We start from the raw sequence: 14,430 nt of genomic DNA, 5'->3' as shown, positions 1-14,430 counted from the left end.
TTTGCGAGAAAAGGAGCCGCTCTGGCTGCAGTACCGCTTTTCCTGCGGAGACTCTGGGAAATAGCTGAGCTTCGCGCCCCACAACACATCCAAAGGAACGGACAAAACCGGGACCCCGCTGTGGGGACCCGGAACTGGTGAGAAGCCCGAAATCCCGTTCCCCCACAACGTCACTTATGCGTGACGTTGGGCGCCTCCCCTTGACGTCACAGGCAGAATGGCGTCATGAGCAGAATGGGCAAACTTAAATTTTTTAAAAATTTTATTTAGTTTATTTTGACCTGGAAGTGTTCGCTACCTAAAGGTAGCCTACTGGCAGGACTTTAGGGGTGGGTCCCCTCATCCCTATGTCCTATACCGATAAAGATGCGGTTTCAAGGATCCCAGTGACTTTGACCTCTTTCCAGGTCGCTGCAGCCATGACACTTAGGGTCGCCCATCCTGGGGAGGGAGCATCGACCCTCCGCAGCCTGAGAGGACATGTGTGATCAGTTTTCAGCCACTCGTGCCACCACTCAGAGGGAGATAAGGGAATTGAGATTTCTTCCTCAGTCCCCAATTTCTTGAAGACTCGTGTTCATCGTGTTGGCCTATATGGGCTTTTTCTTAACTTTTTTGACTGTACATTCCTTAGGGATATGGTGAAGCCACATGTGAGGATTAAGCACTGGGAGACTGTGGCTCTCGCAAAGACGGTACCGGTCGGTTGCTGTAGGACCATTTAATAAAGCGTAGCCTTGGTTTCTTACACAGGATGGGGAGGACAGTCCTTCAAGTAATGTTTTTATCTTTCTCATTGTTCCCGTTCTTAATTAAGCTGCTTTCAGTTTGGAGGTGTTTGTGCCCAGCTCAGTGACCAGACCCAGGAGATGGCGCTACCATCACCCCTGGGACTCCAGCGCTTGGTGAATTCTTCCTGAACTGAACTGACAGTGGTTCTTCACTCTCCTCTGCCCCTTCAGTAGTGGGATCTAGTCTACCTGCTCGCTTGAGTCTTGACTGTGCTATGACAAGGTCCAGGCACTGCCATGATTGTGGGTCTTTAATGCAGCTTTTGGAGTAGGGTGGAAGAAAACACTATAGTCTATATATAGATGGGATTGAATGCACCTTGGTCTGTAAGTTAGGACACAGCAAATTTGAAGACTAACAACCTGAAAATGCATAATGTTTGACACTTTATTGTTTTAAGACATCTAGAAAAACACTAAACCCAGTGAGATTGCAAGTTTCAAAATCGTGTTATGTTCTATATATTTGTGTGTACATAGGTTCATTCATTTCTGAGTGAAAACTTGATTCATAGAGTTCATTTGTAGAAACTTGTCAACTTAAATGAAAGTTTTTGTGCATGTGTTAAGTTACCCCTACCCTGTGCTAGCACTCAGCAATGAGCAGTTTTCAAAATCAGATGCATTTCATTTGGCGAGAGGAAAAGGCAGATTCTAAAAAATAAAAAGTTTGTAACACTTAGAAAATTTATATAGACTTGGCAGCCAAAATGACTGAAAGGAACAGCTTGAGGATCAAAGACTTTTATTTTTAGAACCATTTTCCCACAGTGGACCAGATAGTATATATTACTAGTCTGGTTCCTGATACTTTTACATGTATACTGTACATGGCACAGATATAGAAGCCTCACAATAAGGTGTGGTTAATGGCACTGATTTTTCTGATAAACGTAGTAGACTGTTTAAAAGTAGACATCTTGATATTCTGTGCTTTTTTTTTTTTTTTGTTCCTCTAAGGTTAAGTTGTAGACCATATGAGAGAGAGGTAATCTGATAATAATGGATAGAACATTAGGCCAGGCACGGTGGCTCACGCCTGTAATCCTAGCACTCTGGGAGGCTGCGGCAGGTGGATCGCTCAAGGTCAGGAGTTCAAGACCAGCCTGAGCAAGAGCGAGACCCCGTCTCTACTAAAAATAGAAAGAAATTATCTGGCCAACTAAAAATATATATAGAAAAAATTAGCTGGGCATGGTGGCGCATGCCTGTAGTTCCAGCTACTTGGGAGGCTGAGGCAGGAGGATCGCTTGAGCCCAGGAGTTTGAGGTTGCTGTGAGCTAGGCTGACGCCACGGCACTCACTCTAGCCCGGCCAACAAAGCGAGACTCTGTCTCAAAAAAAAAAAAAAAAAAAGGATAGAACATTAGAGTTGGAGTCAAAAGACCTTTCTTTTTTTTTTTTTTTTTTTTTGAGACAGAGTCTCACTCTGTTGCCCAGGCTAGAGTGAGTGCCGTGGCGTCAGCCTAGCTCACAGCAACCTCAAACTCCTGAGCTCAAGCGATCCTCCTGTCTCAGCCTCCCAAGTAGCTGGGACTACAGGCATGCGCCACCATGCCCGGCTAATTTTTTCTATATATATTTTTAGCTGTCCATATAATTTCTTTCTATTTTTAGTAGAGATGGGGTCTCGCTCTTGCTCAGGCTGGTCTCGAACTCCTGAGCTCAAACTATCCGCCCACCTCGGCCTCCCAGAGTGCTAGGATTACAGGCGTGAGCCACCGCGCCCGGCCAAAAGACCTTTCTGATCAAGAATTGGCTCCTTCATTTGAGCTATGTGACTTTGGGGTAGTTCAGAAAACCTCAGTTTTTAAGATCTGTGAATGGATTAGGTATATACTGCCTGCAGTATATGTTACCTTTTATTACTAAATAAATATAAGGTGTTAATTATTATAAAAAATTGAGTTCACTGGTTTTTAGATACACCTTTTTGATTTTGGTTTGATTCCCATTTTAAGCCTTAAATTTGACTCCAAGTTATTTTTCTCCTAAGAATCTTGTCTCTGTAACATGCTTAGCACGATGCCTATTAGTTGTATCTACTGTAAATGATAGATGTTATTACTACACTTATTAAATCATCAAAATAGGGTATAGACTCTGAGGGCAACCAGGGCAGCATTGTTGGATGGTACATTAGCTGCTTTAAAAAGGACAGAGCTCTTGTGGATGTGGAAAGTCTAGTTATGATAGCCTCCTTGCATAGAAATTCCTTAGGTTATTTTTTTTTTTACAACATCATTGAGGTACACATAATTGGCATACAATAAAACTATATAACATTAAACTGTACAGTTTGATGGGTTTTGATATATGTAAACACCCATGAAACCATCATTCCCAAAGGTTTTCTTGTGGCCTTTTTTAAATCCTTTCCTCCCACCCCCTTCCCACTCACTCCTATCTCTAGGAAATCACTGATCTGCTTTCTCTGAGTATGAGTTAGTTTGCATTTTCTAGAATTTGTATAAATGGAATTGTTCAGTGTATACTCTTTTTTGGTCTGGTTTCTTTCACTTAGCATAATTTTTGAGATTCATCCATGTTATGTGTGTTGATAATTCCAGGCCAATAATTTGAATAATTTATTCTGTTGATTTTGTTTGGTATCTTTTTTTCTTATTTGACAGAGTTGTGGCATAGGGAAAGATAGTTGCTAGATGTGAAACCTTGGAAGAGGCAAGAAGTTTTACCCTACCTGCTAGACAGAAAGTTTTCAAAAGGATTAGTCAAGCCTATCTTAATCATAATTTCTGAGTTACCTAAATTCTAATTGGTATTGGACAGAAAATTAGTGATGAAACCCTAAGTATTGGTGTTTGGGGTATGTGGGAGGAAGAGCTTAGTTTAGGGTGAATCTGCATTTTGGTGTGTTTTGTCTTTTGTCTGATTTCGTCTTGCATCTTTACCTTTTCATTGGAAACCTATTTTTATGCTTTAAGTTTAAACCAGTTATTTATTCCGAATTTTGAACAGTAGAATGGAGGCCCAATGTCCATTGTAAAGTGAATAGTAATTTTGAGTACCAGCATTTTCTTTCCATAGCACAGGGTCTGTATTGTGTTTTGTCTCTTCCTAGGTATTCAGTTTTCTCTTAGATCCATGACCATTTATAAGCCATAAAGCAGAACTAGTTCCGATCTATAAGGTATCAAAATAAACCTACGGTAAGCGATAGCTCATAAGATCCCTTTGGAGTTGAAGAAACAGAACTGTATGTCCTGAAGTCTGTTTCTTGGAGGGGGAAGGAAATGTGTGGTGCTGGAAGGGGAAGAAAAATATAAATCATGTTCTTACATATTGATACCCTCTCCTCAGATCTGACACGATGGCATCTGATGACTTTGATATAGTGATTGAGGCCATGCTGGAAGCTCCCTATAAAAAAGAAGAGGTAATATTTCCCACCTCACTCCTGGAGTTGGGCTAATAAGAAAGAGTAGTTGTGGCTCATCAGTTTCAACATTTTGTGAATCCTCTTCCCTTGCTTGTTTATTATGTACCATGACTAATCATAAAAGGCATAGTCTTAGTAAACTTTGCTGGAGACTATATTCAAGGGCCATACTTTTGGAGAGGTCCTCGAAAACCAGGGGTTGGCACATAACGTAGTGTTGGTAATGTGTACTTTGCTCATAACTCTCAGTGACTCAGTAGGTCAGTGTACCTCAGACCTAGCACCAATTTTTCACTCTCTTAGGAAATAAATGTCAGTGGACCAGATGTTGGGTAGCTGAAGTTTGACATCCAAATCTGCCATTCTGATCTCTTCCTTTTGGGTAGTTTCCTCGCTTCCTTTCTTCTCTTTGTTAGGAGATCCAAGTGCTCAAAAATTGGCTAGATAATCAAGAGCTTTGATTTCTTCCTTGTCCACCTTTGTTCTTTTTGCCCAATGGAATGTGTCTGTCTGCCATCTTGTACCTTATGACATTTTCCTGGCGAACTCCTCAGGATGAGCAGCAAAGGAAAGAGGTTAAAAAGGACTGTCCCAGCAATACCACCAACAGCACCAGCAGCACCGGCAACAGTGGCAGTGCTACCAGTGTGAGCAGCACCACTGGGGAGACAAGCAAGTGAGTGTGGGATGAAGAAATAGGTTGGCAACTTGGGGATGGGAAATAACTGCATCCATTGGAGAAACAACCAGAAAGGGGAGGCAGGGGTTCTCTTAAGACTGCTGACTTTTAGTAATGGCTCCACTGGTTCATGGGAATAATGGTGACTTGGTTTAATGATCTTTAGTCTTCACTTTCCAGTGTAGATTTGTGGATTAGTCCTAGCATCGATATGTTTCATTTGAATAAAATAGCAAGAGGACCTCTGATTTGGAGACACCAGCTTTTGCTTGGCTTTAGGGGGAAAAATGGCCGCTTCCGATGCCTGACAGCATTCAGGGCTGTGTGTAAGTTGGTGTTGTGCAATTGCTGTGAACTACTGCCAGACCTTCTTCTGGGCTTCAATCTTTTGATGCTTTTGGTTTCACCTGGTCTTATTGTCATTCCTTTTCCTTGGCAGAGACAATGTAACCTTTTCAGTAGTAAGAATTTACACTGTCTTTCACAGGAAGAAGAGGAGTCGGAGCCATAGTAGAAGCAGGGATAGAAAGCGCAGGTCAGTAATTCTGGGGTCTTTTGGGTTTGGGGAAGTTTTATAAATTGAAAGATACCAGGGAATGCTATACATTAAAGCCAAGATAGATTTGTTTGCTTTTTAACAAATTTAATACAGTCATACATTGCTTAACGACAAAGGTACGTTCTGAGAAATGCATCAGGTGATTTCATCTTTGTGCAAACATCATAGAGTGTACTAACACAGACCTAGATGGCAGAGCCTGCTATACTCCTAGGCTGTATGGTATAGCCTATTGCTCTGAGGTTGCAAACCTGTACAGCATGTTAATATACTAAATACTGTAGACAATTTTAACACAATGGTAAGTATTTGTGTACCTAAACATAGAAAAGGTACAGTAAAAATATGATATAAAAGGTAAAAATGTTATACTGTATAGGGCACTTAATCATGAATAGAGCTTGCAGGAGTGGAAGTTGCTCTGAGTGAGTAGTGAGTAAACATGAAGGCCTAGAACATTATGCCACACTTCCTTAGACTATAAATACTGTACACTTAGGCTGTACTAAACTTATAAAAAATATTTTTCTTCAGCAATAAATTAAGGTCAATTTACTGTACTTTTTTAGTTTATAAACTTTTTATTTTTAACTTTTTGACTGTTTCGTAATAACATTTAGCTTAAAACACAACACATTGTACAGCTGTAGAAAAATACTTTCTTTATATCCTTATTCTATAAGTTTTTTTCTATTTTTAAAATTTTTTATTTTTTACTTTTTAAACTCTTTTGTTAAAAACTAATACACAAACACATCAGCCTAGGCTTACGCAACATGTTTCACCTCCACAGCTTGTCCACTGGAAGGTCCTCAGGGGCAATAATACGCGTGGAGTTGTCCTCTCCTATGGTAACAGTGCCTTCTGAAATACCTCCTGAAGGACCTGCTTAGGGCTGTTTTAAAGTTAACTTTTCTTTATAAGTAGAGGGATGCACTCTAAAATGACAGTAAAAAAGTATAGCATAGGAAATATATGAACCAGTAACATAGTCATTTGTTATCATTGTGAAGTATTATGTATTATACATAATTGTTTCTATTTTAAAACAGTTTTTTATTGATGCATAATAGATGTGTGTAGTTTCTGGGTACGTGTGACAATTTAATACAGTTATAATTTGTAAATTTCAACTCTATAGTTGGGATATTCATCATTTTAAATATTTGTCTTTATGTTAGAAACATTTGAATTATTATTTTCTATTTTGTAATATATAATAGGTTGCTGTAAAGTATCATTCACCCTATTGATCTATTGAATGCTAGGTCTTACTTCTTTTCTCAAACTATACATTTATGGTTTAGAAAAGCCTTTAATTGGCTTTTCATCTCCTGCCCCCTTTTTCCTAATCTTCCCAGCCTCTGGTAACCACCAGTCTATTCTCTGTCGTCATGAGATCCATTTGTACATAATTGTATGTGCCATGCTTTTATAAGACTGGGAGCACAGTAGGTTTGTTTACCCTAGCATTGCCACAAACACGTGAGTAACATGTTGTACTACATCAAAGACAGCTATGATATCACTAGGCAATAGGAATTTTTCACCTCCATTATAATCTTATGGGACCACTGTCATATATAAAGTTGTTCGTTGACCAAAATGTTATGTGATGCATGACAGTAGTTGGTTCCATCTGTAGTCGTAGTCGAGACCGGGATCGGCATAGACGGAGAAACAGTCGGAGCAGAAGTCGGGATCGTCAGCATCGTCACCGCAGCCGTAGCTGGGATCGTCGCCATAGTAGTGAGTCACGAAGTCGGGACCGGCGTCATGAGGATCGTGTGCATTACAGGAGTCCTCCATTTGCCCCTGGGTGAATATCAGTTTTGCTAATAAAATCACCTTCGTATTGTAATCTGGGTAAAATAACAAGTGCATTATGGCCCCTGCCTGAGGATGCTTATAACCTATTGTGATAGGCAGGATACTTGGTCCCTGAAGGTGTGGTATTAATTCACTTGTGGCCAGGCATGGTGGCTCACACCTATAATCCCGGCACTTTTGGGAGGATCACTTAAGGTCAGGAGCTTGAGACCAGCCTGGGCAACATAGTAAGACCGCCCCCTCATCTCTACAAAAAAGTTTTTAAAAAACAAAATAATTCACTTGTGGTGGGAATCAATTTTCAACATCAGATTTGGAGGGAGCAAATACCTGAACTATAGCATTCTACCCCTGGCCCCCCAAATCTCAAAAAAAAGTTTGCTATGAGATGCAGTGCTAGAATCTGGTTTTCTCATGATGAAAGACCCGGAATTGGACCATTGTGAATAAGGTTTCACCTTTTATGTTTCTTTATTCCTTAGGCGGATGTATGGACACAGTAAGAGTCCTCATTTCAAAGAGAAGAGCCCAGTCAGGTGAGTTGATAATGAGCACTGTTTTTAGGGATTGTGAGGGATTATAAAAGGTTGTTTGAGCCAAATTACAGGACTGTGTAGTACTTGAGGGTTGGAGAACAAATACCAAGTATTGGGAGAGATGGTCTCAACACATCTTACTCTTTAGGGAGCCAATTGATAATCTGAGTCCTGAGGAACGTGATGCTCGCACAGTTTTCTGTATGCAGTTAGCTGCCCGCATTCGGCCTCGAGACCTGGAGGACTTTTTCTCTGCTGTTGGCAAGGTAACCCTCCCACCTAGTTTTCTTCTGAGTAGCTTATCTTCTGTCTATCTCCCTTTATGCCCAACTCAGGATTTCCTTTGTGCCCTGGATAGGTTCGTGATGTGCGTATTATCTCAGATCGGAACTCCCGTCGTTCTAAGGGTATTGCCTATGTGGAATTCTGTGAAATCCAGTCTGTGCCACTGGCCATTGGGCTGACTGGACAACGGCTGCTGGGAGTGCCTATCATTGTACAGGCTTCACAGGTGAGCAAGCCGAGAAACTGACATAGTAATAATATAAGATTGTAAGGAAAGAGGGAGTGTAGGACATGACCTATCATTTTCTCTTTCCTCAGGCTGAGAAAAACCGACTGGCTGCCATGGCCAACAATCTGCAGAAGGGCAGTGGTGGACCAATGCGCCTGTATGTGGGTTCCCTGCACTTCAATATCACTGAGGACATGCTCCGGGGCATCTTTGAGCCCTTTGGCAAAGTGAGTAGAAGTGAGGGAAACCTCTGAAGGGTTCCCAGTTTCCAAGGGAATTGGAAAAGGTAGGGAGGGTGAGTGTACCTCTCTGTTTTGCCTGGCCGTGGTAAACCCACTGCATACATCATAATGGGCATATGGGTCGATGCTGTGAAAGTTTGGCTCCATCTTTGCTCGTGCTGCTCAGTAGACAAGCCAAACACAGTGAAATCAAATAATAGAGTCCAGATGAAGTAAGATTAGTCAGAAACTGTTTTTAAGAAAGATGACCTTTGTCTCTTTTTAAAAGATTTGGAGAGATGTAATTTGTTGGCTAGAAAGTTAAAAGTATTTAAGACAATCTGGGTAGGAAAGGTGAAAAGTATGGGCTAGTGAAAAGATTATTAGTAATTTTTTCTTTTCTACAGATTGATAATATCGTTCTGATGAAGGACTCAGATACAGGCCGCTCTAAAGGTTATGGTTTCATTACAGTGAGTCACTGGTCTTTTAATTTTTGAATTTTACTTTGGGTTTATCCACTTGTCTGATTTTGCAGCTTAGCTTCATCCTCCTCCTTTAGGAACTGTCTAAATGACCCATAAACCCTGGTGCCTGAAGCTTGGACTAGCCTTCTACCCCTTGAGATGAGTGCATTGCTTGAGATCTTGGCTTTGCTCCTACACTCTGTCAGTGGCCCTGGTATGGGGGTGTCCAGGAGTTCAACCAGCTTCCCTGGTGCTGCAACTTGCTCTTTGGGTAATAGTAATGATTCCAGGCTGCAGCTAAAATGTTGGGGGCATGAGGGAGGTTAGTTACGGGCTTTTAAAGACATGTTCTATAGAAATGATGTATTCTCATGATGGGGGTGGGAGTAGGAGTTATATTTTGCTCTGGTGCTGCCCCATTTGAAGCAGTTTCTCCATTGAGAAGGATCTTTGTATTGATATACACTATGGGGAGAATAGGGAGGCCACCTTATAGTGGGCAAGTTTCACCTTTTCCTGACCCTCCAACAAAATTGTTTCTAATTCTTGTAACTGGTTCTTCTGGCCTCGTATGACTGGAGGCTGAGAACTGGCTGCCAGCCACAAAGTCTGATAGGAGCTGATATTTTCTGGGCTTAATCCAGGCAGCATACGCCCACACAGTTGCCCACAGGGCAGAGGGGCAGTGGATTGTATTCTACCATGGGAATTGCTCACCTCAGAAGTGTCCAGTAAAGGCAAGCCACGTACACCTCCTGCCTAGGAATTGTCAGTACCACATGCCAGGCCCTAGGGCAGGTAAAACCAGAGTAAACAAAGCCAACTGTGGTGTTGATGATTCTGTGGTGGCAAGTAACCTTTCCTAGCTTTCTGTGTGACTCAGATATGGAAAGGCTTCCGTGGGGCATTTTTGCTACCTTTTATGTCAACAGCCTTGACACTATCATAAACAGCAGACTGGGAATCCTCTTTATACCAGGATGCTGCTGATGCGGGGGACTAGAGAGTAGAGGCCTTCTGGTCAGTAGGTCACTTAATCAGCAGCACTGGTGTGTATATGGGGGTGTGGGTGCTGTCTTGCTCTTAGCACTAGGGTGTGTCATATGCCCATTTATGAAACGTCTGGCAGTCTAGGTTCCCTACAGATAATAGGCTTCTACATTGTTAAGACTCTTAGTGGAGCTGGAATATTGAAAAGTGACTACCATTGAGTCAGTTGGAAAAGGTCTTTTTCAGAGAACTATTTTGAGGTGATGGGGCTAGGTCACATTCCCTGGGAAAGAAAAGTTTGTGCTGCAGTGAGCATGCAATTTTCTTGGGATAGTAGGACTAAGGGTTGTTACTGGGGCTTTGAGAACATCTCTGTGGCCAGAAGATGACTGACACGGCCTGGGTTTCTCATAGTTCTCTGACTCTGAGTGTGCCCGGCGGGCCCTGGAACAGTTGAATGGCTTTGAGCTTGCTGGTCGACCTATGAGGGTTGGCCATGTGACTGACCGGCTGGATGGTGGCACAGACATCACTTTTCCTGATGGGGACCAGGAGCTGGATCTGGGATCAGCAGGTGGACGTTTGCAGCTCATGGCCAAATTGGCAGAAGGTAGAGTATCTCCACAGGGTGAAGAACATGGTGTTGAATTTTAGATCAAGGGTCAGGACTTGATATCCCACCTTTTTTTCTCCTTTTAGGGTCTGGAATCCAGCTACCAACCGCAGCTGCAGCTGCTGCTGCTGCTCAAGCCGCTGCCCTGCAACTGAATGGAGCAGTTCCCTTGGGGGCCCTGAACCCAGCAGCTCTAACTGGTAGACTTGGACTTGGGAAGGAGAGAAGGGTGGGGGCCTGGAAAGAATGAATGCTCTGTACTTGCTCACTCACTCTGCCTCTCTTTGTTCTAGCTCTGAGTCCAGCCCTGAACCTTGCCTCCCAGGCAATCGCCTCCCAGTGCTTCCAGCTCTCCAGCCTCTTTAGCCCCCCGACCATGTAAGTCTCAGGGCTTAGCTCATTTTAGTTTTTGGTTATTCTCTTTTCTTTGGCTCTTCATTTACCTCTTCTCCTTGCCACAGGTAAATCAGTGGCACAGTACGCTGCTTCTCTGTGCCTCTGGGTCCTGCCACTTCCTTCTCCACATCTACTCTTCCATGGCCCCATCTCTCCATTTTGTGGACCAAGCCATTCTGAGGCATGGACATTAACTCTGAGGGATGGGGGCCACCCTTAGATACCAAGAAGAGCTCCTGCCCATGGCCCCACTGGAAATGGACTCTGCTGAGCACAGCCCCCAGTTGAAGAGAACAGAATCTACACCTACATTGAATACCGTTTCTCCCTGTGTATCGTCTCCAAGATGACTTTCTTGCCCTTTCCAGTCACCTTAGTGATTCCATGATTCCTCCCCCATTGGGAAGGCCATAGGACATTAACTGAGGAACTAATCTCTCTCCTTTTTCTATACCTTTTACCCTAAAATCTGTCAGGGACCTCAGAATCAAGAGGACTTTGGAGTTTGGAGGGTGGACTTTGAAGGTGCTGGCTTTCTGCTGCAAGGGCCCTGGAAGATAGCATGGACATATGCATTGTGAGGCTTTCCTTAGACCTCAGTTTGGTACAGCTTGAGGCCAGAAACTACTGTAGGCTCAGCATCTTGCTGGGAGGCATGGGAGTGATCTGTCCTGCCGGGCATTTTGGATGCCTTTAGGGGATTTCAGAAGTTTAGTAAAAGGTGGGGCACCTTTCCAGTATCTTCCAACTTCCTTGTACTTCTTCCCAGTACAGGTATACTTGTACTTCCTCCCAGGTTGTCTTCCCTTTGGCCCAGGGTGGGAGGATGGAGGGAGGCTGCTACTCTCTTCCACTTCCTGTGTACCTCTACTGTGGCCTCAACCCTGGCAGTTAAAGCTGTTCCATCTCCTACCTGGGCACATGTGAGCCCTTCTCACTGGATTTTATACCCTGTGTCTGTGTACATAAATATACATACATACATATATATATATAAACTTTGTACAAAAAGCAAACCCCCTTATGGTGGTGGCTGCTGCCCATATGTGTGTGGTCTCTGTTGGTATGTCTGTCTGATGTTAACTTCTCATGAGCCAAAACCATGATGGTTCTAGGAATATAAAACATTTGTAATACCATTGCATTATTTTGTTTTGTTTTATTTAAACTTTTGGGGGAAAAAAAGGACAAAAGGCACACACCTGGGCAGCGTTCCCCATCTGTATGCATTACACTCTTGGTCCCATGGTGTCCTCCATCTGTCTTTATCTTAACTATCTCCATCCCTACCTGCCCACTGGACAGACTTCCAGGCTCCTTCTCTGGGCCTACGGACAGATCTTGTCTTTCCACCAGATGGCAGTGTGACGGTAGCATATTCTGTACTTTTTTGGGGGGGTGTTTTGTGATCTTAAGGAGTTTAAGTACAGAGAAGCCTCCTGAGCTCACCATTCTTATCCTGTTGGCCTCCATATCTGCCTTTGACCTCTTTGTAGTAGCAATTTTAGTCCAATATCCAAAGGGGTTTGGCGTTGTATACCCAGGTTCTCTGGACCTAATGTCTCCTGTTGTTGCTCTGTCAGTTCCCTCAACTCTTGCTTTCTGTATGGCTCTGTCCGGGATAACAGGCCTGGGATGAGTGAATTCCAGGGAGCTGAGTATCCCAGGAATAGCTCTGTGAAAGGGGAGGTGCACCTTCCTTTGCCTGCTTTCTTAGCCTTATGATAAGGGGTAGGGAAGAGCTTGGCCTGCCAGCTTAGGGAACAACGGAAAGGAGAGAGCCTGAATTGGGGGCAGGGCTCTATGGGGTTCCTCCATTCTTTACTGATCTCTATGGCAACAGAATGCTAAGACTTTATTATGCTAAAAATATGGATAATTGCTCTTAGGTTTTAATTTGTTAGCTCTCAGACTTCTAAGCAGGTGATGATGTTCCTTTGGGATTGCTTTTAACACTAAATCAGCAAGTACTTAAGGCCTGCTTATGTCCTAAAAGGCCACCAAGACTCTAGCTCCTTAAGATCATTTTCTGCTGCTATAACAGAACACACAGACTGGGTAATTTATAAAGAAGTTTATTTCTCAGAGTTCTGAAGGCTGAGAAGTCCAAGAGCATGACACCAGCATCTGGAAAGCGTCATCCCATGGCAGAAAGGCAGAGGGTGGTAGCAAGGACATGAGACAGAAAGGTACTAGGTGCTGAATTGACTTTGAAATAACTCTGTCTTGTTAAATAACCTGGGGTTGACACTAATCCATTTATGGGGATTCTACCTTCATGACCCAATCACTTTGTATTCGGCCCTATCTCCAACACTGTTGCATTGGGAATTAAATTTCCAACACAGACTTTTGGGAGGCACATTCAAACCATAGCATTCCTGATTCTTCCAGGCCTACAGTCTCTGCTGCTGTTGCTGTTCTTTTCACTGTCACCCCCACCACTTCTGGGTCCTAGCCTAGTTTGCTTTCTGGACCTGGGGGAAGGGAAGGAGAATGCACTATTTTTAGGTAGGAGCTGCTGGCTATGACCCAGTCCCCTATAGGTATTGATTTGGCTATTAATGCATCTTAAGAAGCACAGTGGGGTCCATTTTTTTAGTCATCCTGAGGCCATGAACCAGACCTCTTCATGGCTGGCTTGGACTCCTACAAATTTTAAATACCCACAGACCTTGCCTCCCTGCCCTCCTCTGCTTGGTTTCCTTATGTTCCTATTCCTAGCTACTTTGGCCGTCCTGTACTTTGGTCCTTCCACCTTAGTTCTTCCTTGTTGGTTTCTCACGCAGCCTCTTTTTTTTTTTTTTTTTTTTTGAGACAGAGTGTTGCTTTGTTGCCCGGGCTAGAGTGAGTGCCGTGGCGTCAGCCTAGCTCACAGCAACCTCAAACTCCTGGGCTTAAGCGATCCTCCTGCCTCAGCCTCCCGAGTAGCTGGGACTACAGACATGTGCCACCATGCCCGGCTAATTTTTTCTATATATATTTTAGTTGGCCAGATAATTTCTTTCTATTTTTAGTAGAGACGGGGTCTCACTCTTGCTCAGGCTGGTCTCGAACTCCTGACCTTGAGCGATCCACCCGCCTCCGCCTCCCAGAGTGCTAGGATTACAGGCGTGAGCCACCGCGCCCGGCCTCTCACGCAGCCTCTTGCTGGGAGGGAGATAATGGTGAAAGTAAGGAAACATCCAAGACAACTTCTGCTCTAGTCTTGCCCCATATAAGATGATGGATAAGATGATGGCATCTAATGAGTGACAGTTGATGTCATTGCGTGTGACTCAGTGCCTTCTTGTTATTCATCCCTCCATAGGAGGTGGTTAGAGTAGAGAGAAGGGGGCAGTGAACAGCCTCTGGACCCACCCTAAAATAAAAGAAACTTCTCTCAACCTCTCCTACGTTAGCATGGTAGCTAGGGTGGGGTAGAGGTGAGACTG

General features: G+C 43.4%; 1 protein-coding gene across 3 annotated transcripts; it reads left to right on the top strand.

Annotated features, from left to right (window-relative positions):
• Positions 1–12,053, top strand: RBM23 (RNA binding motif protein 23). Of its 3 annotated transcripts, XM_069485391.1 has the most exons (14): positions 1–137; positions 4,113–4,188; positions 4,746–4,867; positions 5,358–5,405; positions 7,075–7,248; positions 7,742–7,795; positions 7,944–8,061; positions 8,154–8,306; positions 8,399–8,536; positions 8,938–9,003; positions 10,402–10,597; positions 10,687–10,800; positions 10,894–10,978; positions 11,062–12,053. In XM_069485391.1, exons 2-14 carry the CDS (start codon positions 4,123–4,125, stop codon positions 11,063–11,065), a joined length of 1,338 nt encoding a protein of 445 aa, XP_069341492.1. In that variant the 5' UTR covers positions 1–137; positions 4,113–4,122; the 3' UTR covers positions 11,066–12,053. The 3 variants fall into 3 exon arrangements, with proteins under 3 accessions (XP_069341492.1, XP_069341503.1, XP_069341514.1); XM_069485402.1 differs by lacking the exon at positions 11,062–12,053 and having other exon boundaries at positions 10,894–10,982; XM_069485413.1 differs by lacking the exons at positions 1–137; positions 11,062–12,053 and adding an exon at positions 2,314–2,333 and having other exon boundaries at positions 10,894–10,982.
• Positions 12,054–14,430: the final 2,377 nt, after the last annotated feature.

The sequence above is a fragment of the Eulemur rufifrons genome, chromosome 2 (assembly GCF_041146395.1).
Source record: "Eulemur rufifrons isolate Redbay chromosome 2, OSU_ERuf_1, whole genome shotgun sequence".
Lineage (NCBI taxonomy): Eukaryota > Metazoa > Chordata > Mammalia > Primates > Lemuridae > Eulemur > Eulemur rufifrons.
This window is presented reverse-complemented; position numbering and strand designations above follow the sequence as displayed.